We start from the raw sequence: 18,657 nt of genomic DNA on the forward strand, positions 1-18,657 counted from the left end.
AATAATGTCGTCCAAAAGAAGCAAGTCCGATTCTTCTACAGCTAGCAAGAAAAGAAAAACATTGACTTTGGAAACAAAACTCAACAGTATTAAGGATTTTGAAGGCGGAATGAAAATTTGTGAGCTAGCAAAGAAGTTCAATCTACAGGAATCCACAGTAAGAACAATTATAAAAGAAAGGTTTACATATTTTTGGAGGACATAGATTCTAACGAGGAACGAATTGTAGCCACAAGGGGCAAGAAATAAAAAAATCATTAGCTTGCTATGAAGAAATTTTGCGTGACAAGAAAAAGACATGATGTCAGACGAATCTATTAGATTTTATGAAACCATCGACATCGAAATAACTTTCTTTTTTTTATGTACGAAAAACTACAATTATGATTATATTTCTTAAAAAACATAGGTGTTTTTTGTAAACCTTTGGTCCCAATTGTATGTTTGTATATATAAATTACATGGAAAATTATACCCCGAGTTACGCGAATTCGACTTACGCGCTTTTTGTTGGTCCTCATAACTTCAGGGTTTTACTGTATACTTAAGAAAAAGTTAAGAAAAATTGTGGAAGCAGAGCTTGGAGAAGAATAAGTTGAGTTCAGGCCAAATAGAGGTTGTCAGGATCAGATTTCACTTTAATGTGGGTTAAGGATTTTCTTCTTTTCTTATTTTTATTCATTTTTATAATTTTCTTATTTTTTATTCATGGTCTGGAGATTCTGCTATATAGACTAAACATGGAATTTTTTTCAAGCCACTTCAGGTCTCCAATAAGCTAAATAATATCTCACACTGAGCAATGAAATTCATATATTATCTAAAAACAATCATATACATCCATGCCCATAGCAGGATTTGAACCCATAGCCTATTGGCTGGAGAGTAGATTATGCTAACCACTCAGCCAGTTGGTTGAACAAAGGAATAAACACTCCATCATGCCATACTCTCAAGTTGGATAAAAAAAACAGGTTTATAGCTGTCAGGTTGAAAGCGCTCTCAAAAGACCTCTCCAGATTTGTTTCAATTAATCTTTGTTGAGTTTTGTAGAGCACTTCATTGTTGATGTAGATGCAAAAATAGTCATTCATACTTGTAATGACGTCTATGTAGTACTGCAGTTTTATTCCATTTAATCCTATGTGAAAGTCTGTCCAAGATGTGGTCTACCAGTCTTTAATTGCCATAAATGACGACAGTACATATACTTATTATGTTTTTCAAGCTGATAGCAGATTTTCCTGTGTCTGCAGTAGGCTAAGCTGCAGTCATGAAGCACTCCTGGATATTGTTAGAGGATGAAATATGTGCTCAGAACAGATAAGGATTAATATTTTGGTATGCAATTTAAAAGTAGATACAAAGATTATATTTATTCAGCATTACTGGGCACTCTCAGATAGAGGGAATAAGAACTGTTTAGCTATGATCTTATGTCATGGAGACGGGGGGGGGGGGAGTATTTTATATATTTTACAATAATTTTAGCCACTTATCTTACTACATGGATTTGTGCTGAAAACAGTAGGAAGATAACAGTTTTGCAGCAAAAGCTGTCTCATCAAAACAAATAACCATAGGGCTCAAGACAAGTGTTAGTGTTTCGAGGATACTGTATTACTGGAGATGCTGGGGTGACCATCTTATTAAGCATCTGTCAATGTGAAAATGTGCTGAGTTTCTATGAACAAAAAAATAATTAATTATTTAAAAGATGTCACTAAAGTAGATTTATTTCTAAGGTATTCTGAATGGTCCACATCCTAAAACGCACTTCACAATAGGAAAAGTATCAAATAATTCTGTCTCTTGCCCTAGATATGTTTCCTAATTTAAACATAATTAGTCTGCACTATGCAGATATTTAGCACCATGACTCAGCTAAAACAAAAAGTGTTCTTTACAAACCTGATTGGGGGGGGGGGGGACAGTAATGACATCTTATATATGTAAAAATATACCAGATAGGTATCCTAAAACAGGTATTACAAGAAAAGTACTACATGATTATGTTTCCAGTATTACAAATCTGCCATTAACAACTTTTCTCCAAATTAGCTTCATCACTTGTCAGCACTTCAATATTGTAAGAACACATATTTCTTCTAAGGCACTTTTGACTGCATCCACGCACCTAGATGTTGGTCTTCATCCGAGTCTTTTTTCTGCCACCTTGGCATCAAACACCTATTATGATAACATTTCCTTTCCCATTCTGCTTAAGAGTTTATATCTCCTTAGATTAGCTCTGCTCACACATTCCTGAATGTTAATGACAGCAAGTAGTTCTCCTAATATCTTGATTATTAAAATGATTCTGCCAATGACACCATCTGTTAACCCCCCCTAATTTGTCTCGCAGTTCTCTCTCCTATCTGTGATCTCTAGTGTTTAATCAATTGCATTATTGTAATCTACTCCCAGATCTCTAAATAAAAATTGGTTTGAACATATCTTGTATACTGCTAGTTTAGTGCCAAAGTACTAAACTAGCAATATAATTTATTCAGCCAACTCTCACCATACCAGCTTTGCTTATTCTGTTGTCAATTTCTATATGTAATTTGCCATCACGACAAATTGTACTTAAATAGCTAAAATATATTTACTTGTTCGATATGTTCTATGAAATAAACCAGAGGTCGGCAACCTTTCAGACTCGTGGGCCACATTAAACTTTTATTTTTAATAATCGGGTCACAAGCCTTTAATTAAGAGAAAATAGTGATTGTAAAAAACACTATTTATCAATTTTTAATATATCAATTTTAAAAAACAGAGAAATATTTAAAGTACGAGATATGAAATAAGTATGAAAATGAAACTTATTGAAAACTTATTATCACGTAAAAACAAAGTAATATAGTTTATGCATCACAATATGTGTGTCTCCCTGCTTAATGTGCCTTTTGTGATTGTTTTCCCTTAGCAAATTCGCATTGAAGCATGGAAATGTTCATCAGTCAGTCGAGAAGAAAATTTACTTTTTCTAAAATTCATGGTAAAAAATGCTTGTTCACAAATGTGTGTGCTTACAAATGCAACCATCATTCTTTGTGAAACTGATTAATCCTACAAATTTTTTGCTACGCATCAATAAAATTTTTCAACATTTTCTAATGAAAATGCATTCTTCAATGTTTCATTCTGTTCCAAAACTTCCATCTGTAGTTGGTTTGATACGTCATCAATGTCTACATTAAGGGTTCAAAAATAATCGCATTTCGATGCTATTTTTATGAAAATCCAAAAATCTTGTTGAAAACGTTTACAAATCTTCAATAATACCAACAAAAGTTTCCTTTTGTGTTTGCCATCCAATTGCAGATGTAGATTTGCAACATATATAATGATGTAGATTTTCTTTCATCATATGTTTCTTCAACAGACATAGTTTGCCATTCAAAAGCATTTATGTCAGAAAACAGTTCTACTAGTAATTTACATTGGCCCTACAGGTTTCATTAAATTCATTAAGGTACACTGTAATATCTACTGTAAATGCAAGAGACATAATCCCTTTTTTATCCGATAGTTGTGAGCAGTATTTTCATGTTCCCTCATGAAAATATCTATTTCTTCTTGTAAATTAAAAATTGATTTTAGCACAGCACCTCTACTTAACCATCTAACAGCTGAGTAGTAGATAGCGTCCTTACACTCCGATTCTATTTCTATCAAGAATTCTTGAAATTGGCGGTGTTTCAGACCGTTGTGTCGGATGTAATTTACAGTTGTATCACAATGTCCATAACGTCTTTCATTGATAGAAATAGAATACCCCCATTTTCAATAAAGAAGTACTTGCTGTTCCATTCATCATTAAACTTTTTTCCTACATCTGTAATTTTACATTTTCTTGAACCCTTTTTGAAATTATTTTTAACAAATATACATCCTCTGAAAATACTAGTTGATATTATTGAATTATATTAAAAGATGGACCAGGAACGCGACTGCAAAAGTGTGCCAAAATCTCGGTTGTTGTCGGATGAAGTCGACTTTGTTATCCCCACTCATGATGACTCACACAGTTAACTCATGCCAAGTTGCATGGTGATATCACGAAGTAGAGGTATAAGATTATTTTTAATTTATTATTCATATTATAAAATGCATTATTTAAAGAATGCAACATACAGGCCACATGCCATGAAAGTATCGTCAACATATTATGGGCTGCCAAAAACGCACTTTTGGGGCGCCGGTTGCCGACCCCTGAAATAAACTATGAAAATACACAGTTAACGTGTATTTTCATAGTTTATTATTATCATCATCATTTTAGATTAGCTCTGCTCACACATTCCTGAATGTTAATGACAGCAAGACAAGTAACATTATTATTATGAAATTCCTGCCATGTACCCTGAAGGGGTGTACAGGATATGAGAGTACTACATGAAAAATTTACATCATTACTAACTTCCTATCTACAATTTTCCTCCAAATCAGTTTGTTACCTGTGAAGACTCCAACATTATCAGGTCTTATATTTCTATCTTCTAAGACACTTTTTGCCATATCAATTCACCTATATCTTGGTCTTTTTCCTGCCAACCTGACAGAGAACACTTGTTTTGCTAATCTTTCTTTGTCCATTCTGTTTAAGTGACCATACCACCTTAGATTAGCTCTGCTAACACATTCCTGGATGCTGACAATGTCAAGTTGTTTCCTAATATCATCGTTTTTAATATGATATTGCCATTGATGCCATCTTTTCGTGCCCCTAATCTTTCTCAGGACTCTCATATCTGTGGTCTCTAGTCTTTGATCAAGTGTTTTTTTACTTCTGCCTCAGCTCTCAGATCAATAAGTTAAAATAGTTTTGAAGACTATCATGTATACAGCTAATTTAGTGTACCGACTAATTTCTCTCTTATTCATTATAAATTTATTCAATTGGCTTCCTACCATACCAGCTTTGCTGATTCTGTTGTCTATTTCTATATTGAATTTACCATCTTCACTAAAAATCGTGCCTAAGTAGCTGAAATGTTTTACTTGTTCCACAGGTTCTCCATTCACAACACAGTTGACATTTTCAATGATTCTGCCTATTTTCATTGTCTTTGTCTTGTTATTGCCGACCTTCATACCATATCTATTACAACAGCTATTCAATTTACTCAGGGAACCTTGCTGACTTGTAGCGGATTTATTTAGAAGTATAACATTGTCTGCATAAAGAAAGGAACATTAACATCTCCAATTTTGATATCAGGTTGAATACCACTTTCCTTCATAATGTGATCCATATAGATAATGAATAACAGAGGGGATAATGTACATCCTTGTCTCACACCAGATTTAACATTAAACCATCTTCTTGTACTTCCTTCAATTCTAACTGCTGACTTACAACTCAAAGACCAAGTATTGCTTGATATAATGTCCCATTGACATCATATAACTGTAGCGTATTGAATAGCTTCTTATTGGCACCTTGTCATATGCCTTTTCCAGATCTACAAAACTTAAATACAGATCTTTGTTATATTCTCATGATTTCTCAACTACAGTTACACCCTGAGTTACGTAAGTAATGCGTTCCATAAACCTTTACGTAACTCTAAGTTGAATTTGCCGTGATGCTGGCCTGCTGTTTTAAATCCGTATATAAGGACATAAGTTTCTCCTGGATAATCAGTAAACTTAACGGTAACCGCTTCCGTGTTAGATCATCGATCATCCAGTGAGACAACAATTTCTCCATTTCTGATATCGGGTCCAGCCTCTTCTCGGTAATAATTGTGCCCTTCAACGATACTGCACTTTTCGTACTTTCAACAATGCAAACTTTATTCTACACTATTGTATTCAGTGTCGAAATAGGTCAATTTATTTCCCGAGCTTTGTTGATAGAATTTTCCTGTCTTCATACATACGAATTATTTTTAACTTTTCTTCTAAAGTAATTGCAGACCTTTGTTTTTTTAATTTATTACCAGCACATTGGGTTTTGCGTTTGCATTCCATTTTAAGGGTAAAAAAAAAACAAAGAAACTAGCAGTGATAACAAGTGACTGAGCTAACCTCGCAAGGCATCTACAGTAGTAGATGCCTCGCGAGGTTAGCCCTGCAATAAGGCTGTCAAAGACACACCTGCACAAAGCCGCAAATGTGTTCATTACGTGCTAAGTTTATTACATAACTGCGAATTTACGTAAGTCGTGTGTTACGCAACTCGGGGTGTAACTGTATTTGTCATAAATTGAAGATCTGATCCTGACAGTCTCTATTTGGCATGAATCTAGCTTGTTCTTCACCAAACTTTTCTTCCACAATTCTTCTCAACCTCTTCTCAAGTATACTTGCATAAATCTTACCAGGAACACCTCTGTAATGCTCACATTCAGTTTTATTTCCCTTTTTATATATTGGTGCTATGAGAGCTCTACTCCAATCATCTGGAATTTGTCCCTCTGTCCAGGCCTTCTGAACTATACAGTGCAGCCACTGTAAGACTTTCATACTTCCATAATTGAGCATTTCTGGTCAAATATCATCTACTGCTGCTGCCTTTCCATATTTCAAGCCTTTGATGGCTTTTTTCTACTTCAAGTATGGATATGAATGCCTGATTACATATCTGTTGAGTTTTTTTTTACCACTGTGCTGTCATCACAGCTTGTTTCATTTAGCAATTTTTCAAATTACTCCATACTTCAAGGATATCTTTTCCTCCAGATTTCATGTCACCTTTATCATCTCTAATTCCTTTTACAGCACTCTTACCTCCATTTCTGAGCTTCTTCAACAATCTGCAGAATATCTTGCCACCTTGTTGATATTTATTTTCTATGTTCTTGCCAAAGTCCTTCCATGACTTTTGTTTAGCTAGTTTTACACAGTGTTTAGCTTTCTTACATTTGTCTCTGTATTCTCTAAGAGCACAAGCTGACTTATTTGCCAGGAACTTTTGATATGCTTTCTTCTTCTTTTCCTTCACTGCTTCTTTAACTTCCTGTGTTCACCATGGAGTTCTGATTTTTCTATCCTTGCAGACCTCACCACATGCCTCTCTGGCTGAATCAGTGTTTTATTCAGGGCATGCCACTGAATCTCCAAGGTTTGGTTCCTGCTCTCAAACTCTCATTTTTTTCTTCAATAATGTTTGTGTATTTTAGTCTACAGTTCACATCTGAGAGCTGCTCAACTTTTATTCGCTTTAAAACTTTCTTATATGTTCTTCTTTTCGATATGAAATATAATTTTATCCTGCTCAAGACTAAATAGTGATCACTTCTGATTTCAAATCCTCTATACACTCTCGTGTCCTGTACCAGAGAGAAAACATCACTATCGACAATAACATAGCCAATGGGACTTTTCTTATTCCTTGCCTCTTCTCTCCATGTGAATTTGTGCTTTTTATGTTAGTAATAACCAGTCCATGTCCTTAGCAGAAATCCAACAGGTAATTGCCATTATTATTAGTTTTGCTCTTTTCTCGAAATTTTCCCAAAACATTTTTTTATGTCTGACAATCATTTCCTACTCTGCTATTTAGATCCCCAACAAGGACCAACTTTTTCTTTTTCATTGTTTCAGTAGCTTTCTCTAAAGCCTCAAAAAATTCCTCCACTTCTACCTTAGTAGAACCTTCTGTGGGATCACAGGTATAAATAAGTCTCATTGTCCAGTTCCCAATTCTGATATTTGCCCACATCATTTTAATCGATACTGCCTGCTATTCAAGAAGATTAGCCTCATATTTAGCGTTGAATACGACTACTCCTTCTTTTCTTTGATTGTCATTGCCTGAATATAACATTTTGTATTTATTGCTCAGAAAGATCTCACCAGTTTTTGTCTTTTTTGTTTCAGTAACTCCTATTAGGTCAATCTGGTACTTACCTAATTCCTCAGCTAGCTCCATTTCCTTGCCATTCAGGCTTTTTATGTTGATAGTACCAACATTTTCATTGTTTCGGTCTTTTATTGCTGATTATCATGTCAAATTTTTAGAGCTATTATTCAATTTAGTTAAAAATCCTGGAGACCTGCACTGAATTTATTTAGGAGTACATCATCTGCATAAAGCAAAGAACAAAGTTTGATATCTCTGATTCTCATATCAGATTTAATGTTACTTTCTTTCATAATGTGATGAATATAGATGTTGAATAAGAGTGGAGCTGAGTTATACCTTAAAAAGAGACTATGTAATGCTGTGACATTCTATTTACTCCATATAATTGTAGCATTCTGAAAGGTTTTACACTTAGCTCCTTGTTGCATACTTTTTTTCCATATCTACATAAGTTAATCATGGATCCTGATCCTGGATACATTTCCAATAATTCTCAACTATCTGATATAAAGTGATAATCTCATCCTGACAACCTGTAATAGCTCTGAACCCAGTACATGAGACAATCAGAGAAATCCATCTATTATTTTCACATTGTTTCATTCTCCCCTTTTTTTTTTATAGATGGGAAACATGATAGCAATACTCCAATCATCCAGAATTCAACTATTTGAGCTGAATGCAATGTAATCATCATAAAAATTTTATACCTCCAGATATGACTATTTCTTGTTGAATGTCATCTACTGCTTTTTTCACATTTCACGTTTTTGATGGTCTTTTCTATCTCAAATACTGATATCTACTCCTGATTGCACTTCTCTTGAATATTTTCTACTATGTTTCTGTCACTTCTTGTTTCATTTTGAAATTTTTCAAAGTAAAAAGTTACTCCAGACATCCAGAATGTCTTTAGTTTCAGTTTTCATGTCATCTTATGTGCAGTTTCTTTTACTGTACTCTTTCCTCCATTTCTAAACTTTTTCATTAGTCTCCAAATTATTTTGTTTGATTCTTGCCAGTCTTTGACTTTTGTTTTGCTACTTTTACACATAGCTTAGCTCACCTATTTTTTCTGTACTCTCTCTCAGGGTATCTGCCAACTTGCTTGCAAGGAACTTTTGATATTCTTTTTCAGGACTGCAACTTTTTGCATCTCCCATAAATTCTAATTTTTCTATTCTTGCAAACAACTTTACCAGATGCTTCCCTAGCTGAATCAATCTATATTTTCTTCAGAGTTTGCCAATGAGAGTTCTTGTTTACAAACTCCATTTTTTTAAAAAATAATATTCAAATTGTTGAGTCTAGAGTGGTGTCTCTAAAAGCTGTACAACTAATTCTGCTTAAAACTAAGTGATGATGGCTTCTGCTTTCAAATCCCTTGTATACTCTTGTATCCTATTGTGAAGATATTGCTAGCAATAATAAATTACTATATTAATTAATATAGTAATTTTATTATTAATTACTAAATATCACTATCAATGATAACAAATCCACATCCTGAACAGATATCTGGCAAACACTTACCAGATAGCTGTTCAGTTTTCTTTGTTCCAAATTTTCCAAGATTTCTATATGGTGGGATTTATTATGTCAATTGCCTTTTTTAAACTCAAGAAATTCTTCCACTTCTTTCTTAGTAGAACATTCTCTGTGCCACAGGCACAAATAAGTTTCATTTTCCAATTCCTCATTTTGAAACCTGTCTGCATAACTCTACCTAAAATTGACTGCCGATCAAGAAATTTATCTTCGTGATTTAGTGTTGAATGCTATCACTACTCCTTCGTTCCTCTGATAACCATTTCCTAAATATAGTATCCTATATTTTGTATTTAGCAGGATCTCTCCTGTTTTAGTCTTCATTTTTGTAACACCAATTATTCAGTTAGTATATTTGAAAAATGTATTTGTACATCTAAAAACAAATCAAGTGATAATTAGTGAAGTGTAAATTGTAATTCTTTTCAAATTTTATTGGATGAAAATAGTAATTTCAGAGTACTTAAGCAAAATTATCAAAGATAACACGACCTTAAAAAAATAATTCTGAAATATGACTACACACCTAATATTGCTCTTAAGTGTCCTTCTAGGGTCTGTAAAATGACACATTTCACATGCTCTACATTCTTTCCTAGGAACTGTTCTGCTGCAGTGGACAAAAATTCTCTTTCTGTCATAACTTTACACTGAGCCACACCAGTGACAGTCAGTGGTACTCCCTGGGCTGTCTCTACATGTTCACATCGAGGTTTCAATGTCATAACTTCTAGGGATAACCTAATATAAAAATTGAAATGAAAAAGCATGAAATTTCGGAAATATATTATCTAATTAAACTTATGAATGTTTGTTTAAGTTATAGTAGAAAGAAGAACGGAAGCAGAAGACCGATATTTATTAAAAAAGTTAAACATCAAAACTTGTCTTATAAAATAAACTCCATGAAACTTAAAAAGCATTAGAATATAACATAACACTACTGCTACTTTTCACTTTAAAACCGTTTGATATGTACCATCTAAATAAAATAGTTTGAACGTACATTTCTTAAAAGTTTAGAAAATATTTAACTATACAGATAAAATCTGTATAATACTTAATTTTACAGATAAAAGATTCAAACTTTGAAACTCCAGTTTAATTATTTACTGATGTCATGTTGGAGGCTTAATGGATTTTTTACAACACTCACAAAGAATTAAAATAGAATTTAATACTTCCTATATTTCGTCCTAGTCACTAGGACATCTACGGGGATTACAAAAACAATTAATGTAACATATACACAAATAACAAACAATACTAAGCCCAACCACCTGGGTGACACTAAAGTCCTATCTAGGTAGAGCGCCATCTAAGGGCAGTAGTAGGTGGCCTGGAATGTAAGGTGGGAACTCTGGTGATGAGTGTTTCCCAAATCTTTAGAGGCTTAATGCAACCGTATTTATTGAGATTTGGTTGGTTTTTGAGAGTTGCTGCTGCTTCTAAGAAAAGTCTCTCTTTCTTGAATTTGCTGTGGTGGAGCATGGTGGTTTTCTTCCATGATACCCTGTGGGTGGTGTCCAAAACATGGTCAGCCAAGCCTGAATGGCCATAGTTGTGTTTGAAGATGTAAGACTTGTGTTCCTCTAGATGGATGGATGCTGATCTGCCTGTCTGTCCAAAGTATACCAGCTTACAGGAACAGGGTACTTTGTAAACTCCAGGCAGAGAGAGAGGAGGGAACTGATCTTTCGTAGAACGGATAAGGGTAGCAAGTTTGCGGTGGGGCTTATATGCTGTGTGTAGGTTGTACTGTTTTAGTATCTTGGCTATTTTTTCGGATGTGGCATGGATGTAGGGTATGGTGATGGCATTTTTAAAATCTTGTTGACGAGAAGGACGGGGAATGGGGGAGGAGTTGATTATTTTTTTGATACTATGATCGCTGTAGCCATTGGAGAGGAAAGCGCTGCGTATGTGGTTAAGCTCAGTAGTGAGGGCAGTTCCACTGGAACAAAGATTGTGGGCTCTCTTGGTAAGAGTTTTAATAATGCCATATTGTTGAGAGGGGTGGTGGTGGGAGAGTTTGTGAATGTATCTGCCTCTGTGTGTGGGTTTTCTGTATACGGTGAAGGTAAGTGTATCATTAGGCAGGCGTGTGACTAAGGTGTCCAGGAAGGGTAAACAATTGTTCTTTTCCATAGTTAACTGGATTCTTGGATGTAGACTATTGAGATGACTGAGGAAGGAGTCTAAGGAAGGTGTCTGGGCCATGAGGCCAAATAGAGAACACATCATCTACATCTCTCTGCGTTTACAAAGTACCCTGTTCTTGTAAGCTGGCAGACTTTGGACAGACAGGCAGATCAGCATCCATCCGTCTAGAGGAACACAAGTCTTACATCTTCAAACACAACTATGGCCATTCAGGCTTGGCTGACCATGTTTTGGACACCACCCACAGGGTATCATGGAAGAAAACCACCATGCTCCACCACAGCAAATTCAAGAAGGAGAGACTTTTCTTAGAAGCAGCAGCAGCAGCTCTCAAAAACCAACCAAATCTCAATAAATACGGTTGCATTAAGCTTCCAAAGATTTGGGAAACACTCATCACCAGAGTTCCCACCTTACATTCCAGGCCACCTACTACTGCCCTTAGAGGGCGCTCTACCTAGATAGGACTTTAGTGTCACCCACGTGGTTGGGCTTAGTATTGTTTGTTATTTGTGTATATGTTACATTAATTGTTTTTGTAATCCCCGTAGATGTCCTAGTGACTAGGACGAAATATAGGAAGTATTAAATTCCATTTTAATTCTTTGTGAGTGTTGTAAAAAATCCATTAAGCCTCCAACATGATGTCCTCACAGCACTTGAGCCTCTACACACGTATTCTAATAATCCATGGAGAAGAATTAGCATTCAAATCCAAGCAATACGATAAGTCAAAACTACGACTATCCAGGCAACTAAATAGGCTGGCCTTTTAAAAACGATGTCGGGATACAAGAGTGATACCAAACTGCGTTAAAATGAAGATCAATTTCCATTCTAAAAAAGCACTTCGTATATATATAACCGTGCCAGCCGGGCATTACTCCACGAGCAAATCACCTCTACACGTGCTACCCTCGCAGTGACGAATGTCGCCATTGGCTCCTTACATTCAGAGCTCTCCACCGTTCTTAACCCTGAACTTGGTCGATTCTCTCTGGCATTTCGGAAACTTCCGCACAGAGAGAATTCCAAAAAATAAAAAATAAACACATCAAGAAATATAGCAACCTTGTGAAAAACAAACTACAACCACAAATTCAACCGCTCCAGACAGTAATAAACTTCTCTTCCAAAAGGCTAAACGACGATGCCATCAGCGCCCTTTGCCTCGGCCGTAATTTTCCGTCCGGTGCTTAACGTAATGGTGAACATCGAACGGGGAATCGGTCGCTTACCTCGGAGATAGCTAACAACATCAGACTTGACGTAGCCAACATCCTCGCACATTCTTCGCCGCCAAAAAGTAATTTATCATATGCCCAACGCACGGCTCTCCTGAAACTACGTAAAGAAAAAAGTATCATCATCACCAGAGCGGATAAGGGTAATGCCACAGTCGTCCTTAATATCAGCGAATACAATCGTAAAATGAACATTATCCTCTGCGATCGCGCTACCTAAATACTGCTAGAACACGACCCCACAAAAACACAAGTTAAGAAACTAAAAATCTTACTCAAAAAAGTATCTTCCTAGCCCCCTGACGTCACGAAAAAACTTAAACCTTTCCGCTCCCGTCCTCCCCGAATATACGGTTTACCAAAAATCTACAAACCCAATTCCCCACTCAGGCCTATAGTAGATGCCACCAATGCACCTTGCTACAGACTATCTAAACAACTGGCCAACTCTCTGATCCCCCTCACTGGAAGGTCCCCTTCCTATATAAAAAACTCAACCCACTTTAAAGCCCTCACAGAAAATTTAACCTTGAATAAGACAGACATATTGGTAAGCTTTGATATCTCCTCTTTGTTTACCAATATTCCCTTAATTGACACCTTATCTTTCTTAGAAAACGTTTTTCCCTCTGACATCTTAGATCTCTTTTCCTTTGCCATTAACTCTGGGTATTTCTATTGGAACAACAAAATCTACAAGCAGATAGAGGGAACTGCCATGGGTTCCCCCCACTCACCCCCCCCCCCCCTGCCAATTTCTATATGGAAGATTTCGAAAAACGAGCCATAGACTCAGCCCCACTCAAACCTTCTATCTGGCTAAGATATGTAGATGATGTGTTCTCTATTTGGCCTCATGGCCCAGACATGTTAGACTCCTTCCTCAGTCATTTCAATAGTCTACATCCAAGAATCCAGTTCACTATGGAAAAGGAAAAGAACAATTGTTTACCCTTCCTAGACACCTTAGTCACATGCCTGCCTAATGATTCACTTACCTTCACCGTATACAGAAAACCCACACACACAGGCAGATACATTCACAAACTCTCCCACCACCACCCCTCTCAACAATATGGCATTATTAAAACTCTTACCAAGAGAGCCCACAATCTTTGTTCCAGTGGAACCGCCCTCACTACTGAGCTTAACCACATACACAGCACTTTCCTCTCCAATGGCTACAGCGATCATAGTATCAAAAAAATAATCAACTCCTCCCCCATTCCCCGTCCTTCTCGTCAACAAGATTTTAAAAATGCCATCACCATACCCTACATCCGTGGCACATCCGAAAAAATAGCCAAGATACTAAAACAGTACAACCTACACACAGCATATAAGCCCCACCGCAAACTTGCTACCCTTATCCGTTCTACGAAAGATCAGCTCCCTCCTCTCTCTCTGCCTGGAGTTTACAAAGTACCCTGTTCCTGTAAGCTGGCATACTTTGGACAGACAGGCAGATCAGCATCCATCCATCTAGAGAAACACAAGTCTTACATCTTCAAACACAACTATGGCCATTCAGGCTTGGCTGACCATGTTTTGAACACCACCCACAGGGTATCATGGAAGAAAACCACCATGCTCCACCACAGCAAATTCAAGAAAGAGAGACTTTTCTTAGAAGCAGCAGCAGCTCTCAAAAACCAACCAAATCTCAATAAATACGGTTGCATTAAGCTTCCGAAGATTTGGGAAACACTCATCACCAGAGTTCCCACCTTACATTCCAGGCCACCTACTACTGCCCTTAGAGGGCGCTCTACACCTAGATAGGACTTTAGTGTCACCCACGTAGTTGGGCTTAGTATTGTTTGTTATTTGTGTATATGTTACATTAATTGTTTTTGTAATCCCCATAGATGTCCTAGTGACTAGGATGAAATATAGGAAGTATTAAATTCTATTTTAATTCTTTGTGAGTGTTGTAAAAAATCCATTAAGCCTCCAACATGATGTCCTCACAGCACTTAAGCCTCTACACACGTATTTACTGATGCTTTTAAAAATCACATAATATAGAAAGAATAACTCAACTTTAGTTAAAAAAAAAAAATTACAAGCAGGTTTAGAGCAAGATAAGAATATATAGCAATGAATAGACAAAAACACTATTAGGAGTGACAGATGGCATAGTAGGGAGGATGGAGCGTGTTGTGTGCAGAAGGTGGATTAAGAAGTGTAGGTGCCTATCTGCAATAAGTCCTTGGATTCATTCATAATAATGCTCACTTATATCTTGGTTTTCAATCTAGCATCATCAGAATACAATTATAACTGTGACAGGCACACAGCACTGAACTAGGTAATTGTGGAAAACAATTCAAATTGTAACTGGAAACAGAACCAATCTTAAATGGCAGCCTCTATGAGCTGGATTAACCATAAATTTAGAGAAGTAAGGCAATCACGGTCTCAAAATAGCACTCTTATAATCTCAACAAGTATGGCTGTATTAATTAACAAAGATCTGGGAGACTGTCATTTTGAGACTTAATAGCCTAACTTCCTGGTGATCTGGCCCATAGACAGTGCCAATTAAGGTTATGTTTTCAGTATTAATACTTATTATTACTATTACAGGCAACTCTATGGAGTTCTTAGATTCAATGAGGAAGGCACTAATCATGTCAGGAACTATTCAACATTTGCACAGTATCTTTAATCATACTTTGCTTTGACCTCATTCTCAGTCATGACACCCACAACAGACTCTCATTGGACAACAACCTATTCCACTCATTCATTACTCTCCAAGCAAAAAACCTAGTTCTAACACTCTTACTCAGTTTTCATGGACAGCCCCTAGTTTTATCACCACCAGACTTATTCTGAAAAATTTCCTCTGAATTAATCTTATAAAAACCCTTCAGCAATTTGTCTCAACCATATCACCCATTTTCCACCTATCAACCAGTTTCTGTAACCCACAAATCTTTAACCTGTTCTCGTAAGGTTCGTTCCATAGAACTTGCTACCATCTTGGTTTTCAATGATACTGCTGTGGCAGTATCATTGTAAACCATCCATTCTCCTTTACCCAGTCTGCCAATCAATCCAAATCATCCTGCAAAAGTTTGACATAATCTGTATTAACTATTGCTATACCCAACTTTGTATCATTGGCAAATAACTGAACAGTTCCTCTTAGATCCTTTCCGATTTCTATAAACAAATTAAACAGTAGCGATCCTAGAACAGGACCCTGCAGCATGCCACTAGTCAGAGGCCTTCTTTTAGACTTGACTCCTGAATAAACTACTCTCTAATTATATATTGGGTTTTATCCTTTATCCAAGTGTAAGCAAACAAAGTTTGTGCCTGAAGTACTTTCAGGACTGGGGCAACTCACGGTAAAGGTGGTATAAGTTCTCGTCACTTGCCTTAGTATCTCCCATAATGCAAAGCACATCTCCTTGCAAACATGTATAATGATATGCATTAAGGGAAGGGCCAATTACCCAGACTGGTTTTGACCTTTATTGAGGTCTTTATTGAGGTGATACTAAGGTGGAAGTAATGGAGAAGTCATATTTACCTATACGAGTTGCCAAAGGGTGTCACACCCTATTATTAAAATTCTCTGGGTTAGAGATAAGTTTATGGAAGTTTTTTTCACTTGGCTATACTACTAATTATCTATTGGGTTTTATCCTTTATCCAAGTGTAAGCAAACAAAGTTTGCATCTGAAGTACTTTCAGAACTGGGGCAACTCGTGGTAAAGGTGGTATAAGTTCTCATCACTTGCCTTAGTATCCCCCATAATGGGATATACAGTGGGCAATTTTCACTAGCATATGATAGTAATCAATGGTAATTCTGGACCATTCTTCTTGTAGACATGTAATGAGATCCTGGATTGTGTGGGGCAGATGTCTCTTGACCTCAGCCAACACTCCAATTCATCCCACAGATGTTCAATAGGATTGAGATCACAGCTCTGTGGAGCCCAGTCTAGCATGATGTTCATGTCCACAAACCACTCAGTTACAGCAGCAGCCCTATGAAGACAATGGTCAGTTCCATAGAAATGTCACAAAGCAGGAAGCATTGCAATGTTCAGATACCTCTCGGAGTTCAATATTCAAGGCACCACAAACAGAAGTCCGAGGCCAAACCAAAAAAACAAGACCATACTATCACACTGCCACCTATGAATTTCATAGATGGTGTTATGCTCTCTGGTAAGAGATGTTCACAGAGGGTATCTGCCACACCCATCCATCTGCTCAGCAGAAGGTGCCGCATGATTCGTCACTCCATAACACAGCATTCCCAACTTCTATATCATGCTGTACATGTTCTTTGCACCACTGAAGATGTCACTGCATGCTGGTTCAGGTAATATGGGACTTGCATATTGCAGTCCCACCATGGAAACCCATGTTGTGAGCCTTGGTTCTGAATGTTTTTATGCATATTCATGTTCCAGTTGATACCTGGAACTCTACATTCAATGTATCGGCCAGTGAATGGCAGCTTTACATATTAACCTTCATAGTGCCATACGATCACTTTTGGTGAGTGTAATGGGTTATCCACTGTGGGTAGCATTTGCAGTTGACTCTCTGCGCTTCCATCTCAGTATGGTATCACTGATTGACGTGGGATGGCCCAATTTGCTAAAAGGCTTGCAACGTGGTATTCTATCACAATGCCTCTTTCAAACTCCATCAAATTCCCCTTCTTGCAGCCATTTCATCTGGACACAGTTGCTGACTTGGGAGTATCATATTCCTCCGATTTATATCAGAGAATTGTTACATGGCACAATGCGCCTAGTCCATGACTTCTTTCCAAGTAGTGTATACAGCCTATACTTAAGTTGTATGTCAGCAGTGAGAATTAAAGGTTAAAGGATATACAGGAAGTTTGTTTGAAATCCAGTTTCGTGTAATTCAAGAGTGCATGCTATTCCCACTGTTATTCAACATCTTTATACATTATGAAAGAAATTGCTATTAAATTTGACATCAAAATCAGATATATTAAACTTAGTTTTTTACATTATGCAGATGATGCCATACTCCTAAATAAATCCACAAATCTTCAGTAGACTAAATAAACTTAACAAATTTGGTATAAATATATGCAATTAAAAAAAATGAAAATAAGCAGGAAAAGAACAATATTCTCAGTGGAGAATCTATAAAACATTACAGCTGTTTAAGATATCATTTTTAACCTGTTGAATATGGAATAAGAAAGAAATGAGCCAAAACACTGAACTAAGCAATCTAGGACGGTCTGCAAACCTATGGATTTCAGAGATGAGATCTAGTTGTTCCAAGACTAGAGAGACTAACAATATAAGAGCTCTGAGAAAAATTACTTGTGTACACCTCCTGAGGTCCTGTACATATCAGGAATTTGATGATGATATTGAGAAAATTACAGGAATGAACAGACATCATCGATGGCAAAATCATGAAGCTATGGGGGAAAAAATTAACTTGACATCATTAGCATTCAAGAATGTGTAAACAGAAGTGTACACAAAGCATTAATCTGCAGTATGATCACTTAAACAGAAAGGGAAAGGAAAGGTTAGAAAAACAGATATTAGTTATCAAGAAGGCAAGAGAAAAACTTAGATGAAAACCAAGATCTAGGTGGAATAGTTACATTTAGTAGAAATAAAATATAAGCTTAAAATATTGGAGATTTACAAAATAACAGATTAATTTGAAAAATTGTTGATGAAATACTAGCAATCATTTAAGCTTAATTTGGTGGCATTATCATACTGGTTGGTTAGTCCATGGTTAATTGGCACAAGGACAACAAAGGTTATACTGTGCCATAGCAAAGGCTACAGCAGTACACAAAGCATTAATAAATAGAGATAAATTAGTAAATAATATATATGTACA

The 18,657-nt window shown here is 36.4% G+C and overlaps 1 protein-coding gene across 1 annotated transcript in view; it reads right to left on the reverse strand.

Annotated features, from left to right (window-relative positions):
- LOC150095672 (flotillin-2-like) overlaps nucleotides 1-18,657 on the reverse strand; it is a 151,666-nt gene that overhangs the window by 86,418 nt on the left and 46,591 nt on the right. The window contains exon 4 of the mRNA XM_090410168.1: nucleotides 9,897-10,111. Within this exon, the coding sequence (XP_090266294.1) occupies nucleotides 9,897-10,111 (215 nt within the window). The remainder of the gene's footprint in view (nucleotides 1-9,896; nucleotides 10,112-18,657) is intronic.

Source organism: Typopeltis vanoorti, chromosome 20 (genome assembly GCF_054136105.1).
Source record: "Typopeltis vanoorti isolate ZY-2024b chromosome 20, IOZ_Tvanoo_1.0, whole genome shotgun sequence".
NCBI lineage: Eukaryota > Metazoa > Arthropoda > Arachnida > Uropygi > Thelyphonidae > Typopeltis > Typopeltis vanoorti.